Consider the following 17,797-nt stretch of genomic DNA (forward strand, 5'->3'; position numbering starts at 1 on the left):
ACTCAGGGCTTCACACTTGCAAAGCAGGTGCTCTACCACTTGAGCCACAATTCCAATCCACTTTTCTCTGGTTATTTTGGAGATGGGGTTTTGCAGACTATTTGCCCAGACTGGCCTTGAATTGCAATTCTCCCAGTCTCAGCTTCCCAAGTAGCTAAAATTACAGGCATGAGCTACTGACGCCTGGCTCAGTTCCTTGAAAATATCCTGCCGCTTTGCAATCCATGGTTTCCAATAGGAAATCAGATATTAATATTATTAAAGATCAGGTATGTGTAATCAGTTGCTTCTCTCTTGCTGCCTTCAAGGTTTGGCCTTTGGTTTTCTATAGTTTGATTATGATGTGTCTAGGTGTGGATATTTATGAGTTTATTCTACTTAAAATTTGTTGATCTGTTTGACATGTATATTATTATTGTTTGTCAAATTTGGGATATTTGGGGTCATCATTATTATTGTTTTATCATCATTATCATTATTAAGGTGCTAGGAATAGAACCCAAGGGCTCCCACATGCTTGGCAAACACACTACCACTGAGCTACATCTCCAGCTGTGGGCCATTGTTTCTTCAAAGATTCCTTCTGTCCCTCTATCTTTATTCTTATTGAGATTTCCATTGCGAAGTGTTGTTGCACAGGATGAGAGTGTCCTACAGGGTTCTGAGGCTCTGTTCATTTTTTCTTCATTTTTTTCTTTTAATTCTTCAGATTAGACAACCTCAGTTGATCTATTTTCAAATTCCCTGATTCTTTCTTCTATTTGTTTATATCTACTGTTGCGAACCTCCAATGAATTTTTTATTTCAGTTACTTTAGAATTACTTATTTTTTGGTGGTGCTGGGTATTGAATTCAGGGCTTCATGCTTGCTAGGCAGCACTATCACCTGAGTCATTCCTCCAACCCTATTTGTCTTTTTTTAGACAATGGTCTCATGATGTAGCCTAGGCTGATGATGAACTCACAGTCCTCCATGTCTCTTTTCCCAAGTTTTGGGATTATAGGCGTGTACCACCATGCCTAGCTTAGTCAAGCACTTTGATTTCTTGACCATTCTGGTGCACTTAATTTCTCTAAGTTTTATGTGGTAATATATTGACTGTAAACAGTCACTAACAAATTAATAAAATGAATTATATTAAACATTGAGTATAAATGCTTGTTAAAATTTTTGAGGGGCTTCCTGTGATTATATCTAAATACTTTATATATATATGTGCATGTTTATATTTATTTTTAGCACACACTTGTTTTAGAGATATGAGGGAATAACCTTGGTCATCCTTTCTTAAATAATGGATCTTGTGCGCTGAACCAGTGAATCATAGCATAGGGGATAGGTAGAGAGAAATGGGTCCAGAAAGATAAGTAAAGTAGATTAGAAAGAGTATGTTAAGGAGACTTTACTTTATCCTGACCAAGGGGAATTACTGGAGTTTTTTTTTTTTAAATGATGGGATTGTCATATTAAGAGCTGCATTTTAAAAAGATCCCATAAATAACAATGTGGAAATTTGTAACAGTGGGGGTAGAGAAGATTGAAGAGGCAGGACAGGGGAGTATCAATTAGATATGAAAGGCAGAAAACTGGAGACGCTGATGATGACATCAGGTTTTTGGTTTGGATGTCAGGATGAATAAGTGTGTGATTATTTCTTTAGCATTGGAAATATGGGAAGAGATTTAGGGGAAAGACTGGAGTTACCTTTCAGACAAGTTGGGATTGAGGTGCCAATGAGATAATCAAATGTAACTGGTCAGTAGTGGATGGTTAGGTGGGCCAGGAGCTCAAAAGGTTGGGTGAGTAGAAAGGTCCTCAGTGGAAAAGGAGACTGGGAGGGAGAATGTGCAGTAGGAGAAGAGACCCAGGCCAACTTCTAGGGTAAAAGGCGGTAGTGTTACAGAGCACACTCTTTGGAACCAGGCAGACTGTTGCCAGCACAGAACCTTAGGCAAGTTATTTTACACCTTAGTTTCTGTATCTGTAAAATGAGCATAATAATAGTATCTGTTTCATAGAAAAGTGTTTGTTGTTTTTAGTTCCCTTGAAGGATCAGTGAATAAGGAGGAACTCAATAAAGTGAAGGTAGCTCTAAGATGTAATGGCAAAAGAGAATGGCAGCGGCCAACGTCAAGTTCGGCCCGTAAGATAAGGTCTGTAGTGTTCATCTTTCTGTAAGGAGTGACTTACCAAGAGCATTTCTGTGGAACGGGATGAGCCAGACTGTAAGCACGTGCAGAATGAGTTAGACCCACTCTGACCCATCCTTTGCTCTCCTAGATGCTTCTTTTAAGGACAGAGTTTTGATCTTACTCTTTTTCCAATCAATTCCACCCATCAAGGAGATTGCATGTTGCGTCTGTTGCTTTTGCTTTTAGCTCGCCACATTTATGCCACACACATCGCAGCCGACTGGTAAAAGTAATTGATGATCCGGAGATTCCTACAGCTTCCCTAATTGGGGTTGTTTGGTATACACTCACTGCTCAGCATCATGCGCAGGTCCTCATCCTTCCACGAGCCTTTCAAGCAGTGTTATTTCTACCGCGGCCACCAGGTGGCGCCCGCCTTTCGCTCTGAGACCTGGGGTCACGACCCCGGAAGCACACGCTCCGTCTATGCTCAGCAGCTATGGCGGCGGCAGCGTTTAGAGCCATGTTGTTGCCCGCGGCGCGGCGGCGGCTGTGGGGCTTCGCCGAAAGGATCCTGGTCTGTGGCGCCGCCGGACAGGTGAGCTTCGTTCTGGGAGGGGCCCTGGACCCCGTCCCGGATCGGGCTGGGCCTCCTCCTGGGCACGCTGGGCCGCGGCTTGGGGAGTTAGGGTAATGGTCGCCTAGCGTTGTGCCCCAGCCCGGGCCTCACCCCCAACCTGGGCGTGGCGAAAGGGAAAGTTTGAGTTTGCGCTTTTCTCCTAGATGCTAGCTGTCTCTACACTTACGGCGCTTTCTGTGTGTTGGCATGTGTCCTCGCCCCTGCCCTCTCATGGGCGTGTGTGTGCTTGTGGAAAGGAGCCGGGAAGCCTGCGGACCGAGTTCACGTCCACGGCAGCAAATCCGTCAGCCCAGTGTTGCGGCTGCTCGGCTCCTTTTCGCCCCTTTAAAAACGCGAGCCTCTCGTGCACTGTGACAACCCAAGTCTTAACTTTCGTGTAGGTGTTTTGTATTTTTCTCTCCGTTTCTTTTTTTTTCTTTCCTGTTTGTTTCCTCCATCATGAATGTGAAACACTCCTGAGAGGTATTGAAATAGGAACTCTGTTTCTCTCTGGGCAGTGGTGGTAACTGCGCATCTTCCTTAAGGAAGGGCATGTTCACAGTCGTGTTGCTAGCTTTCAGAGTGGCTGGTTAAGGAAGGTTCCCTAGGCTAGGCAAAAGGATGGATCCTACTGGAACCAAAGTTGAGGAGGAGAGATGAGTGGTGTCGTGTCCCCTCGGCCCCCGCCTACGGTGCTGGAGATGGGGACCCAGGGGCCTGGCACTTCAGAAGCTCATCCTCCCAGCCCAGGAAAGTGTGTTTTAGAGTCTATTTGAGATAGATTTGAGGTTCTAGTTAACATCAAATACCAAAATAGGAATGTTCACTTTCTCTCTTCCTCCTCTTACCCTAACCCAGTCATCATATTTTGGAGGGAACAGACCAAGAAGTACACAAGCTGCTACACAGGTTGTTCTGAATGTTCCTGAAACACGAGTAACATGTTTGGAAAATGGACTGAGAGTGGCCTCTGAAGACTCTGGGCTCTCAACGTGCACAGTAAGTGACTCCAGCAACTTCTCTGGGCAATAACGCCACTTTGGGATGACTCTGTAGTGTTGGCTGGTAGTTAAAAATAGTGGTGGTTATTTTGCCTTGACAAGTTTCTCTGGGTTTGAACTTTCATACCAGGTCATGGGAATCCTCTTTCACTGTCTATGACTGTTTCTTGTAGACTGTTACATTATTTATTGTTAGTAGTATTGATAAAAAGAGGTATAGGCTACTCTGTGCCAAGTGTTTTACATGTCTTACTTGATTTTTTAACCTGGGCTGACCTTGCACTGCTATCTTCCTGATCTCAGCCTCCCAAGTAGTTAGGATTACATCTGGTGCCCAGCTACTTATTTAATTTTTAAACACTTCTTTGTAGTAGGAATCATCTCACCTGTTTTGCAGTAGACAATGCAGGTTTAGAGACATTAAATGGTTTTGTCCAAGGTCATACAACTAATACATGGATTTGAACCTGTTTTTTCTGACAGTCCCTGATGCTTTTTATACCACAATTATGAATTGGATATAGTAATTAGTTAGGTTAAGAATATGAATCTTTAGTGAAGATCATAGATAGATATTTGTAGCACTCAGCAGTAGCCTGACGGTTTAAGTTTTAAATCTCAGTTCATAGGAATGAACTGTCTGTTCACTCCGCTGAAGATGACTTTAGTGGTAAGACTAGAAAGCATTTGTCGGAAAAAGGAAGGACATTTTCCCCTCCTCCCAACCAAAAAAAAAAAAAACAGAATAAATGTTTTACTTAATTATTCTTTGGTTGCATTAAGGTTGGGCTGTGGATTGATGCTGGAAGCCGATATGAAAATGAGAAGAATAATGGAACAGCTCACTTTCTGGAACATATGGCTTTTAAGGCAGGTTGTAAGACTCATTTTATAAAAATTCATTCTCATCAAATGGTACAGAAACCTCAGCTTTCAAAGCAAGAACTATTTCATAGTATGGCATATTAATTTTTAGTTTTTTTTCAGAATAATGTCTGGTAATTACTGATAATTGCTTTGTAAAACTGAAACAAGGGGTTTCTCTTGGGGTGCAAGGGCCCATCTGAATGGATATCAGTTTTTGAAGCCTGATGTATTTTACAAACCAAATTTGTCCTTGCATGAAATGGGCATTGACTTTTATCTTCCATATTCATTACCTGAAGTGTTTAGAGTGGGTGAAGGATAAGGTATCATATATATATATATTTTTTTTCTGTTTTATTTCAAGGGCACCAAAAAGAGATCCCAATTAGACCTGGAACTTGAGATTGAGAATATGGGTGCTCATCTTAATGCCTACACCTCCAGAGAGCAGACTGTGTACTATGCCAAAGCGTTCTCTAAAGATTTACCAAGAGGTACTGTGATTGCTTACACTGCACATGTGATTTTCATGAGGGTTCAGAAATAATTTAGTAGTTTTTGTGCCTGTTGTAAAAGTAACCTCTAGAAATGTGAAAAAATAAACTAAACTCCAGGTGAGGAGCAACTGTGCTTTTTTCAAATATGACAAATGACAGATATCTACAGGCCTTAGTACTTGTGTAAACAGGATTTATACTTTATTTTGGCGGTACTGGGGTTTGAACTCAGAGCTTTTGGTTACTTAGCAAGTGCTGTACCACTTGAGCCACACCTTTAGCCCTTTACATTTGATTTAAAACTACTTCCTCCTGAGCCATACCTGTGTAGTAAAATATTTCTAATAACTTTTATTCCTTGTTTGATACAAAAGCAAAATTAGCAAATGTACACTTACAACATTATTGGTTGTTTTTTATAGCAGTAAAATTATTTTTACTTTGCAAAAACAAAATTTTTTGGCAGCATAGCACAGCAATTTGTGTAGAGCATTTTGAGTATCCTAAAGTTATTAAACAGAACATTTTCCCAGTGTAAGAATTAACAACAAAACTTAATATTTTTGGACTAATTAGTGAAATTATTAACCTTTAAGGTTTTTGCATTGTTGTAGTTGACTTTACTTAAAAATTCCGCATTTGTAATAGGGCTTCATCAATAATGTTTGAGTGGCACTTTACACACATACTTTTGTGTAGATATTATCCATTTATCCCTTTATTTATTAACCACATTGGATGTGGTTACCAGGTCAGTGACTCCACTTTGGAGTTGTGGGGATTGAGGTCTACACTCTGGCTTGCCTAGGATTGCTTCATTGGCTTACTGTGGACTCAAATGCTTATTTTATCTATTCAGATTCATTTGCTTTATCAAAGGAACAAAATAAAGTCCACCATTTGTAAATAAATAAACAATCTGTAGTACAAAACCCAGCAACACTTGCAATGGATGGTATACTGGCATGTGTTGCTTTAAAAACCAGCAGAAAAACTCTTGGTGGGACTGGAATTTGAAATCAGGGCTTCAGGGCTTCACGCTTGTAAAACAGGCACTCTACCACTTGAATCACACCTGTAGCCCCCAACAGTAAAAATTCTTAATGATTTCTTTAGTAACAGTTTTTGCTCCAGAACTAATTTTGGGGGATCAAGAATAAAGAGGTAGGGCACAGTTCTTTAAAGAGTTGTTTTTCTAGACTACCTCCTTCCTGTATTTACACAGAACAGTATGGAAAGCAATAGAGTAGTAGGAAAAGGGAGAAGTTAAAAGATCTTTTTTTTTTTTTTTTTTCCTCCTGGCTTCTGGCTGGGAAGAATAGAGCCCCTGCTACTCAGTGGAAAAGCAGAACAGGCTCTTTGAGAAACCCAAAGTGTATGTGTTCTCTGAAGCAGCTCTACCTTTAGAGATGTGCTTGAGATTTTTATCCTCTTAGCTGGATGAATCTGTTGCATGAGGTAATTAGAGGTCTGTATATTTGTAAATGAAACACATGTGCTATTACACTAATGTACAATATTAAATACACATTAAAAAAGAAATACAGATTTAGATTAAAACATAAATACTAGGAAATAGGAACCCCCCCACTCTGGAAACTACCAGTCTAGATTACCAACTTCCTGTGAAGGAAGATCTTTACACAGGACCTCCCATCTGTCAGTGGGATCTTCCTCACCATTGTCTTTTTTTTTGGGGGGTGAGGGGATGGTGGTAGTAGGGTTTGAACTTAGGGCCTCACACTTGCTAGGCAGGCATTCTATCATTTGAGCCACTCCACCAGCCCTGTCCTCTTTGATTATTTATGGTTCTCTCATCTAGACAGATGGGTTTTACTGATAAAAATATTTTTTTTTTAATGAAATAACTGGGTATTTTTTTTCCCCCTTTGGTCAAGATCTCATTTCAGCTTGCTCTTTTTTTTTCTTCAGCTTAATCATGTTCTTGGTATTTGAATATAATTGGTTCAGAGACACGGTACCTTAAAGAGAGCAAAAACCAAAACTTAAGATTATAAATTCATTTTGTATTTAATAAAATTTAGATTTTGATTGCTACAAGAATGAATTAGGTTTTTGGAGAGGTATGTAATTTTTCTCATAACATTTGCTTTTGGCTTTTTAGCAAATCACAGCTTGAGAGGACATAATTATTGAAGTGTCCATTGGGAACATATTTCAGATTATAGTGTTTCTTTATATAGCAGCCTCATTGGGAACTTGGGTAGAAAATACTTGAGCGATGTGAACCTCTGTACATGTCTGTGTGTTTTCTAATACAATTTTTTACTTTGTAATTTTCATATAGAACAATCTCTTAATATGCAGAGTTCCATGGCATGGCATTTTCTAATTAGGTAGAGTCAGTACAAAGTGATGGTTTAGGATTTTTCCCAGAGCTCTTCTGTATCACAGAGTTTTCTATTTTTAATTTTAATAGTCCTTTTAGGTATATCAAATAGATGGAAAATTTCTCCTCAGGTTCATTTTATTTAGTCATTAACAGAATGATTGTTATGTTTTCTAATGTTGGTTTAAGAGATTTTAAAGCAAAAGTTAAGGTTTGTTAGTGTTTCTTATGTTTTCATTTCAATTAGCTGTAGAAATTCTTGCTGATATAATACAAAACAGTACACTGGGAGAGGCAGAGATTGAGCGTGAGCGTGGAGTAATCCTTAGAGAGATGCAAGAAGTTGAAACCAATTTACAGGAAGTTGTTTTTGATTATCTACATGCCACAGCTTATCAAAACACTGCACTTGGACGGACAATTTTGGGACCAACTGAGAATATCAAGTAGGTATATTTCTCAGTTTAAAAAATTTAGGCTAAAATTTACAACATTTACAAACTCAAATTTAGATTGTGTTTCAAAAAGTCATTTTTCTCCTGATAATCTGCATAAATTTAGACCTCACATATTTCCCAGGTGTTTGAACTCAGACACTTTTGGAATAAAAAAGTGTCAAGTCTGTCTTCCTTTATACCAAACAGTTGAAGTTTTTTAATACTTGTTGCCTGTTTGACTGCTTTTAACTCTTAGAATACCTTTAAGATCCAATTTGATTTCAGGTATATTATGTAAAGATGTATGGCTTTATTTCCTCCTAAAATTGCTTTACTTCATTTACAGATCTATAAATCGTAAGGACTTAGTGGATTATATCACCACACATTATAAGGGACCAAGAATAGTGCTTGCTGCTGCTGGAGGTTAGTCAATTTAAATTTCTATAAATGTCTTAAATACATTTATTGGAGTGGTTTGCTTATCAATTTGGTCCTGTTGGGAGATATCCTAAGAGTTTTTATTTACAGAGCAAAATGTTTTACATGTGTTGTGTTAGGGGAATGTACAGTGCTAGAACCAGACTCCTGTCTTCATCTCTTTTATAGAAAAACTTATTGAACTATTTGATACATAAGTGTATAAACATAGTGGAATTTACTTACAAGACAAGGCTTAATCAGTAAACTGGGAGATAGTTGTGCTTGGAATCTAGTGTTCTGCAGTTAGAGAATCTCTTGAACTTTTAAATTACTTTTTGAGAAATGGCTTCATCCTTGTCCAAGTGTGGAATGGGTATGGTCACTCTTTATGAACACAGTCATTCATTCACTCGAGATCTACTTATCACTGAGAAGGAGGAAGTACATAGAGAGCCATGGGAATGTGTAATATGAATTCAAACATGCTATTAGAGTTCCTTGGGGGACATGTGAAGTTAGTCAATGAAAAAAATTCACTTCGATTCTGCCAGATTTCCTGACAGGCTGAATTTAGGCAAATAGTACATTTTAATTAGTTTCTAGTTTTCTTTTTCTCAAGTATTGTTAAAGTTGGGGTATCTTAGTGACAGATAAGTACCATTCTCTTGTATTGATACATGTTGTTGATGTGTCTTATAAATGGCATTTTCAGTTCAGTGAAATAGGCCAGTTTAATTCTGTGCTGATTTCTGATTATCTCAGCTACCACTGAGCTGTTAATCTTCAGGATAAATAGCTATAATTTGTCAAATTTTCATGTCCTCCTTTTTTTTGTTTTGGTGGGACTGGGGTTTGATCTCAGGGCTTCATGCTTGCAAAGCAGGCACTCTATTGCCTGACCCACAGCTCCAGTCCAGTTTGCTCTGGTTATTTTGGAGATGGGGCCTTACAGACCGTTTGCCCAGGATGGCCTACAACTGTGATCCTCCCAGTCTCAGCCTCCCAAGTAGGTAGGGTTACAGATGTGAGCCCCCTAGCTATTTTATTTTTTTTTTAAAGTAAAGATTGCACAAGCCTTGGCATGTCTGACCAAGAGGCTTAGTTGGTGAAGATAATAAAACAATGAAAATGATTGTCTTCAAGACAATCATTCTTGAATCATTCACAGTTCTGAAGCTGAGAACTGTGTGCTTCAGTTTTTCACTTTGTGTATCTAATGTCCTTGTACTGCCATGATCTGTTAGTATTGTCACTCAGGATCGATAGCTGAGTTAACTCTTCTATATAGTGATTCCAAAAACAGTGTACTATCATATGCTATCTTGTACACCACAGGTCTAGTTGAAAAATATAGGTATAAGTTGCATTTTTATATTATAATAGAATAAATTTCATTAAAAAAATCTTATGGCAGTGTTTTTTAAAGCACTTGCACAAGCTGGCACTGAGGTATACATCTGTAATCCCAGCGCTTGGAAGGCTGAGGCAGGAGGATTTAGAGTTCGAGGCCAACTGAGGTTACATAGAAAGATGCTGTCTCAAAAATAAAAACACTTCCATGTGTCTGTTTTGTAAGTTTATATTTGTGTTTAATACTTCTTCACTGGCTGAATCTGTTTGGGTCCTATGTTTGGGATCATAAAGAATATAGATCTAATTCTAAAGTTTGGCTGTCAAGTAATGAACGTAGATTGTTATGAATGTACTAGAAAATTTAGATGAAACTATTTTGTTCCAAGAATGAAGCATGTATCTGTGTTCGTAACTCTTTAAATGAGATGGAGTTACACATTTGTATTCTTTCCCACTTTAAAAAATAACATGATTTTGCTAGTTGCATCATAGGATTTTTGGTAACTTACTATAGAATATTATTTTCAGGCTCTTACTATCTTTAGCTATGAATACATTGGTAAATGCTCTCAGTTGCTTTACAGAATGAGAGCTATGCAACCCAAGCCTTATTTAACACCTAGTGTGCTATGAGCCATTTCATCTTAAATGGCTCTTAGTGCAAATAGTTCATGTGTAATGTACAATCACCACCTAGAGTTTATTGTAAAGCAGAGTATTGGCAGCTAGTTTTCTGATTTAGATTGTATTGCTGTTAGATACATATGAAAACATTTTCCTTCAATTTAGGTGTTTCCCACGATGAACTGCTTGAGTTAGCAAAATTTCATTTTGGTGACTCTTTGTGTTCACATAAAGGAGATATACCAGCTCTGCCTCCCTGCAAATTCACAGGAAGTGAGGTAGGGCAAGCCTCCTACCTAGAATTTCGCCTTTTGGGTATCTTGTGCTACATTTGCAAATGAGTGTACAAAATGTCCATCTTTCCAATAGGAATAAATGCTAGATGTCTGAATGGTAACACAGAAAAGGGAAGAGGATGGGCATACCGTCCCTCCTATTCCCTATTACTTAACTTCTTGTTTTTCTTTCCCAAAGAAGCAAGGTTTTAAAAGCACTGCTTTAATTTGGTCCTTTTATGCTTTTTGTTTGGTGGCATGTCTGCTTATAGACAGTAAGGTATATAAATAACCTTATAATTAAAAACTAAATTTTGACTTTCACATTGGGTTTACTCTTGGCTATATTCTGCTGCCACAGTATATTTGTGGAGTTAATGTTAAGAGCCAGAACTTGCAGGAAATCTGCACTGAATAGTTATAGCATTAAGTGTTGGCTCCTATGTAAAACAGTAGCAGTAGAAGTACAAAGATAAACCTATAATGTATTAGTTTAAATTTAGATAGAAAAATTTAGATTGACAATTAATTTTCTCCAGGGAAATAATGCAACCATTTTTGACTGTTGATTACCTGTAGTATTTCAGTTGGAAATCTGTTGGTGAAAGTAATTATTCCTTTACTCATGAAATTCTTCTAAACTAAATAGCATAACGAGGCCTGATAGTTTAAAAAACAAAAGAGAGCCATACTGTTTTAACTTCACAATTGTGGGACCAGTGAACTTATTTTTCTTGTTAATAAACATACCATATAGTAGTTATCTTAGTGAGAGCTGCTTTTTTTCTTTCTCTTTACTAGATTCGTGTGAGGGATGACAAGATGCCTCTGGCACATCTTGCAATAGCTGTTGAAGCTGTTGGTTGGGCACATCCAGATACCATCTGTCTCATGGTTGCAAACACACTGATTGGCAACTGGGATCGCTCTTTTGGAGGGGGAATGGTAAGTGATTTTGAAAGTAACTTTTCAGTAGAAGAATGAAATCTGTTGAAATTGTTCTGAGGAGGAGGGAGAATGTAAGAGGGGATAAATCTAAGATACACTGTAAATATCACAGTGTATCTCCCTGTACAACTATTACATGTGGAAGAGTTGTCATGTTTCTTAAATGTGAGGTTTTTTTTAAGTGGAAAGATGGAGATTTGTACTGTGACTTTTGACTTATAAATGGATCCTGGATTGCATCTGACTCAGAAAGGTCATCTTGCCACACAAGTTTATTGGGATAATTTAATTGGTAAAGTAAAGCAGAGGAATTAGTTACTAGTTACTGTGAAAATAACAGTTGCTAATGTAATAGTTAATAATACTTAGTATGACTGAAAAATTCCTTGGTTTTCATTAGTGTACACTAAAGAATTTAGGGGCATAAGTAGGCATGGTAGTGCATGCCTATAATCTCAGCTACCCAGGAGGTGGAAAGGAGAATCAACCTGAGACCCTGTGTCAGAAACAAAAACAACAAAAAAAGAAAAGGCTGCAGGGGTGGGTCGACTCACAAGGTAAGAGGACTTGCCTACTATGTGAAATCCTGGGTTCAAGCACTAATACCAATCAATTGCTAAAAAATGAATAAATAAATTAGGGGCAGCTTACTGTCAAACTGTTAAATAAAAAACGTATGAAGATGAAGCAAGCATAGTAAAATAACAGCTATTAAAGAAATTTGGGTCAAGGAAATTCTTTGTACTATTTTTACAACTAAGTCTGAAATTTAAAAATGCAAAGAATATAGGCTTCTGAAAGATTTCTCTAAAGTACATTTCATATAGATGTCTTAGGCTTCATGTGCAGTGTAATTTCAAATCTTTAAGCATATGTAATCAAGCGCCCACTAATGGGTTGGTAACAACAATGTAGTATTTTATAAGTAGGTGTAGCTATTACATTAATTGTAAGGGTTCACTGCTTTTACACTAATATTGGGCCAGATGAGCATAATAATCAGATTAATTGAATTTTAAGTTTACTGTTAAGCTGTTACTGCATAAAACTGAGTATTGGGTATTCTCTAGTTGCTATGTCTTGTTTTTTTTTTTTTTCCTGGTAGTTTGGACACATGTACCCACAATTCTCTTATACTATTGTCCTTACAGAATTTATCTAGCAAGCTGGCCCAGCTCACATGTCATGGCAATCTCTGCCACAGCTTCCAGTCTTTCAACACTTCCTATACAGACACAGGATTATGGGGACTCTATATGGTTTGTGAACCAGCCACAGTTGCAGACATGCTACATGTTGTTCAAAGAGAATGGTGAGACAATAACTACTTTAAACCTTGCCTGAGATTCGTATTTTAGGTTAATTTCTAATATAACTTTAGCTTTTAAAGCAGTACCAGTGGTTGGCCTAGATCATAGATGTTTCTTCTAAGCCTTACGTGAAGCTGGTTTATACTACAAAAAGTTCTCAGTCTTTGAGAAGCAGATTACTTCATAAAGAATATTCTAGAAGTTTAAAAGTCAACTAGAAAAGAAAATATTTCTAAGTTATCTAGCTTGGAAAACCAGAATTACAGAAGTGAATCTGAAGTTGCCAAAAGAAAACATGTTTAAAGACTAGTTAAGTCAGTAGACTGAGACAAAGGCTCACAGCTTCTTGAAGTTTTATTTAGCTCTATTTCCTTTCCTTGGCTATTTTTTTTCTTTTCTATTCCCACTATTCTTAACTGGCTTACCTCAATCTAGTCACCTAGGATGTAATTATTAATTTAATTACTGTATTTAAGTTCATCTGATTTTCTTGAGAAAGCAATGAATGACCCACTGACCTATCCCTGACCAAATGTCAAGATTGGTCAGTCTATTTTAAAGACATTGTGTCAAGCCTTTGCTAATAAGCAGTTACACATTTATGTAAATAATTTGTGAACAATTACCTGGAAAAGTGATATTAGCTCTTCCTTAGTTCTGAAATTAGTAATTTCAACTTTTTACTAAATCTCTTGTATTTTGTGATAAAATATGTAGAATATGTTATCTTCCCTTATGTCATTAACTGAAAAGATCATGTAACATTTTCCAACTATTTTACAATACCAAGTTTTCAAATATTTTTTAGGATGCGACTCTGTACAAGCGTCACTGAGAGTGAAGTTGAACGAGCCAAAAATCTTCTGAAAACAAACATGTTGTTGCAGCTTGATGGTAAGAATAAAGACCCAGGTGCTTGCCCAGCACGTGAGGCCTTTGGAGTTTGATCCCTAGCATCGCAAAAAAAAAAAAAAAAAAAAAAAAGAAGTTTAGGTTTTTACCACCTTCTATATGGTTGATCTATGTATTTCAATACTTACTCTTTAAACAGGATCAACTCCAATTTGTGAAGATATTGGCAGGCAGATGTTATGCTATAATAGAAGAATTCCCATCCCTGAGCTTGAAGCAAGAATTGATGTAAGTGGTACTATTGGGTCTTGTGTAAAAGGATCCTTGTTACAAAAGCTGAAAATTTGTTCCTTAAATGTTGCTCTTAGTTTAAAAATTCCCACTATTAGAACTGCCTTACTACCAGAAAGCTATGCATGATAACATCTTCCTTTTTTTTTAGGCTGTGAATGCTGACACAATTCGAGAAGTGTGTACCAAATACATTTATGGTAAAAGTCCAGCTGTTGCTGCTGTTGGTAAGCCTGGTTCTTCTATTTCCTGTGCAGAAGCTTGGCCATGTACTTTTATATTCAGCTTTAACTGTCTTCTTTCTAATCCATAGGTCCCATTGAGCAGCTACCAGATTTTCACCAGATTTGCAGCAATATGTGCTGGCATCATGATTAAAATACTTTTAATCAAATACATTTGTAAAACTAAGAGACCAGCAGGTTTTAAACTATCGAAGGAAAAAATAAAAATGTACTTGAAAATTTGAATTAAATATTGTCATACTTTCAGACTACCACCATGATTGTATAATGGTCAGCCTTTATGCTGAGAAACTGGGTTGGAAACACACTTTGAAATTATTAATGTATTTTGAAAATGAAACCTTGTATAGTATTTTCAGTTTTATTATAAAAAATGCACACATAACGAAGATTGTCATTTTTTGGCTCTACTTGCATTTAGCACTTGCTCTTGAGCAGCTTTCTTTGCTTTGACCATCTCAACAAGTTCCTAGAAGGGAGAAAGGTTTAAATTAAGAAGCTGCCACTTTAAAAACAGACATCCAGTGTTTGATATGAAACATAAATAATTCGCAAGTGGTAGAAGCCATGAGTTCGAACCCTAGTGGGGTTTGAACAGTGGGGGTGGGGTGGAGATAAATTGGATGAATATAAAATTAAACCTACTGTAAATACTAAGTTAACTGCCACAGGTACAAAGTTTCTAAGTTTGGTCATTTCTTTGTAATAATTTTGATCTCATAACTACTATGGCGTTAAAGTAAGCACTTATTTCCTAATTAGGAGACAAAATCAAAGTGCTAACTATGTAGCAAGTTGCAATTAAATGACAATGAAATCTATAAACTCTAAAAAAATCTACAACCTTGTATCGTTTCATGCAGTCCTTCTTTGTTCTGCCAGGAACTGCTTCTGCAATTTTTTCCCATCGTTCAGGTGTATTTACTGGGTACGTTTTCAAAGCTTGTTCCAAAAGCTTCTGTTCTTCTGTTGTCCAGGGGGTGAAGTCCATGCATGGACCTGTTAGGAAAAAATCTTACTTGAAAAGTCTGACTGATTGATAGAAAACTGTCTTAGAACCACTTTCCCAGACAAGTTAAGTGCCCACTCTAATATGTAATGTATTTTGAAAGCTTTGAGAGACAACATGTTTATATATATAAATAAATTGTGTCAGTGGAAGAAAAAATTCTTTCACATTCCAGAAAAATTAACTGTAACCCCATAGCCATCTCAAGAACCTTTTAAACCTGTTTAAAAGAAAGTAATAGAAAACACTTGCTTCATGATGCTGATTAACCTAATACTATAATCACCAGATTAAAAAATTTATACTATAGTTGGACTGTTGAGCTCAAAAACACAATTATAAGTCATTTAGAAGCTGGGCTTGGTGGTGCACTTCTGTAGTCCCAAGCATGCAGGAAGCTGAGGTAGCAGGGTCACTTAAGTCCACGATTCTGAGACTACCTAGTGCAACACAGTGACCCGGTCTCTAAAAGCAAAAGTCATTTAAGATTTCTGATTATTTGTTACAGGATATGGAAACGAGCTGCCTCACAGTTATAAAACCTTTTGCTAGGTAGGCCCCTGAAAAGCATCTCTATGTGATATTGGAAGAAATAAGCTTATAAAAAAATTAAGCCAAATGCTCAAGGTTTGAGTATATTTTATAATCTGAGATTAGAGTCAGTCTCTGACTACTGTTTGAGATTACATTCAGTGAGACTGAAACCCTGGACCGTCCTTTATTGGTCTAAAGCTCTCAGTATGCAGTGGCTCCTATCTGTAACCTCAGCTCTACAGGAAGTGTAGGAGGACTGTTGCCAGGCCAGCCATGACAAAAAAAACATGAGACCCTATTAGAAAATTAACCTAAAGCAAAAAGGGCTAGAGGTGTAGATAGAGCACCTGCCTAGCAAGTACAAGGCTCTGAGTTCAATCTCACTACTGTCTCCCCCAAAGATGGAAGTGAGATGCAATTATTTTGTTTTCCAATTATTCATAATACCAAAATAAAGTGAAAATTCCTATGAAAAATAACTACTCAAGCTGGCAGAGTGCAAATGGAAGAGCAATAAAAGCCCTAAGTTCAAGTTCAAGCGAGCCTAAGTACCACCAAAAAACCCAAAAAAACCTACTTAAAAAATAGTGCCAGGGTTGTGGATGTAGCTCAGTGGCATGCGACTGGGGGGGGTAGGGAGGGGGGGTCATTCTTCAGCACTGGAAAAACACCACTGTCACACCAAACACAAAGGTGTCAGCTTGTTTAATGGTTGAATTGAATGAGAAGCCTTCCATTATACAAGAGGTATAGGAAGTTACACCCAGATTTCACTCTTGCCCTCACAGGAGACTGAATGTGGGCACAAATATCAAGATCTGTCTCCAAAATGGAAAGAAGTCCCATAAGAAAGGGCTGAGATTAGTGTGCTAATATCTGAACATCATTATTATTTTGTGGAGGAGATAAAGGAACAGAAGAATGTGCCCTATCCTAGGTGTCCTAAAATTTCCACTTTCTTACCTTTATTAAAAGCCAAAATAATGCTTAGCTTAAACAAGTCATCCCAGATTTTAAGCCCAGAATTATATCCCTTACTCTAACATTATAAGCCTCTTTATTTTCAAGCTAACATTTTGGAATAATAAATCAGACTAATAATACAGGTAAAATGAAATGTTAGAAGACGGAGACAGCTTACATAGAATGAAGTCTGTTAGCTTATCAAAAAAATACTTGTAACTATGATCTGGTAAGCACATTTAAGATTAAGGAAAGGACTGGTGGACACAAGTGCATTTTCACAAAGCAAACTTTTCCAAACATTTTGTCATAATTTTATAACAACTTTATCACATCCCAATAAACACACTACTCACTGATCATTTCTACTCACGACTCTATTAATAAATTGATGTGATGACTCAATTATGGAACCTGATTTGTTTTTGAAAACACTGGTGCAGAGTAGTTAAACTAGCTGGAATTCCCAAGACTGACAGCACCCTAACAGTTTTTAACCTTTTATTTTGAAATACTTTCAGGAGAGTAAAACAATCCCTATATATACTCTACCTACATTGCTCAAATGTGAACATTTTATAGCATTTACTTTTTCTCTATATATAGACATACCATTTGACAGTAAGTTGCAGACACAAGATACCTCTTCTAAATAATGCAGTAAGGTTTTTCTTAAAAACAAGGACATTTTCAGAGCTGGAGGTGTTGTTCAAGTGGTAAAACACCTGCTTAGCAAGCAGGAGGCCCTGAGCTCAAACCCCCCAAAAAAAGGCAAAAAAAAAAAAAAGGGTGGTGGGGGGGACACCGACGACCTTGTCTTACATAATTATAGTACATCTTTTAAAATTAGAAAATTAACCTTAATGATAATTTAACTGTCTTTATAGTACCCTCCAATAGTGACACAGTATCTGTTGAACAAGCACAGCTCCTCCTCTAATGGAATCTGAATAGAAAAATTACAGTTCTGGAGTAATGGTTAGTTGAAGTAAATCTGTGACTTTCCTGAATGTTACTGCTTTAGGCCTTCCAGTAGTCTAACCTTTTTATTTTCCAATTATTCTGA

The 17,797-nt window shown here is 37.3% G+C and overlaps 2 protein-coding genes across 6 annotated transcripts in view; one reads left to right on the top strand and one right to left on the bottom strand.

Moving 5' to 3' along the window:
* Positions 1–2,572: 2,572 nt before the first annotated feature.
* Pmpcb (peptidase, mitochondrial processing subunit beta) lies at positions 2,573–14,444 on the top strand. The gene is made up of 13 exons (XM_020164398.2): positions 2,573–2,731; positions 3,611–3,751; positions 4,537–4,623; positions 4,985–5,114; positions 7,715–7,913; positions 8,251–8,330; positions 10,470–10,582; positions 11,381–11,524; positions 12,679–12,839; positions 13,646–13,731; positions 13,889–13,977; positions 14,132–14,207; positions 14,294–14,444. The coding sequence occupies exons 1-13, from the start codon at positions 2,633–2,635 to the stop codon at positions 14,356–14,358; spliced, it is 1,470 nt and encodes a 489-aa protein (XP_020019987.2). The 5' UTR covers positions 2,573–2,632; the 3' UTR covers positions 14,359–14,444.
* A 121-nt stretch (positions 14,445–14,565) lies between these two features.
* The window catches only part of Dnajc2 (DnaJ heat shock protein family (Hsp40) member C2), a 32,508-nt gene continuing 29,276 nt past the window's right edge, over positions 14,566–17,797 (bottom strand). For all 5 annotated transcript variants that reach the window (XM_074064918.1, XM_074064919.1, XM_074064917.1 and 2 more), the window contains 2 exons: positions 15,070–15,224; positions 14,566–14,694 (listed from right to left, as the gene is read on the bottom strand). In XM_074064918.1, the coding sequence (XP_073921019.1) occupies positions 14,620–14,694; positions 15,070–15,224 (230 nt within the window). In that variant the 3' untranslated portion in view covers positions 14,566–14,619. The remainder of the gene's footprint in view (positions 14,695–15,069; positions 15,225–17,797) is intronic.

Source organism: Castor canadensis, chromosome 2 (assembly GCF_047511655.1).
Source record: "Castor canadensis chromosome 2, mCasCan1.hap1v2, whole genome shotgun sequence".
NCBI lineage: Eukaryota > Metazoa > Chordata > Mammalia > Rodentia > Castoridae > Castor > Castor canadensis.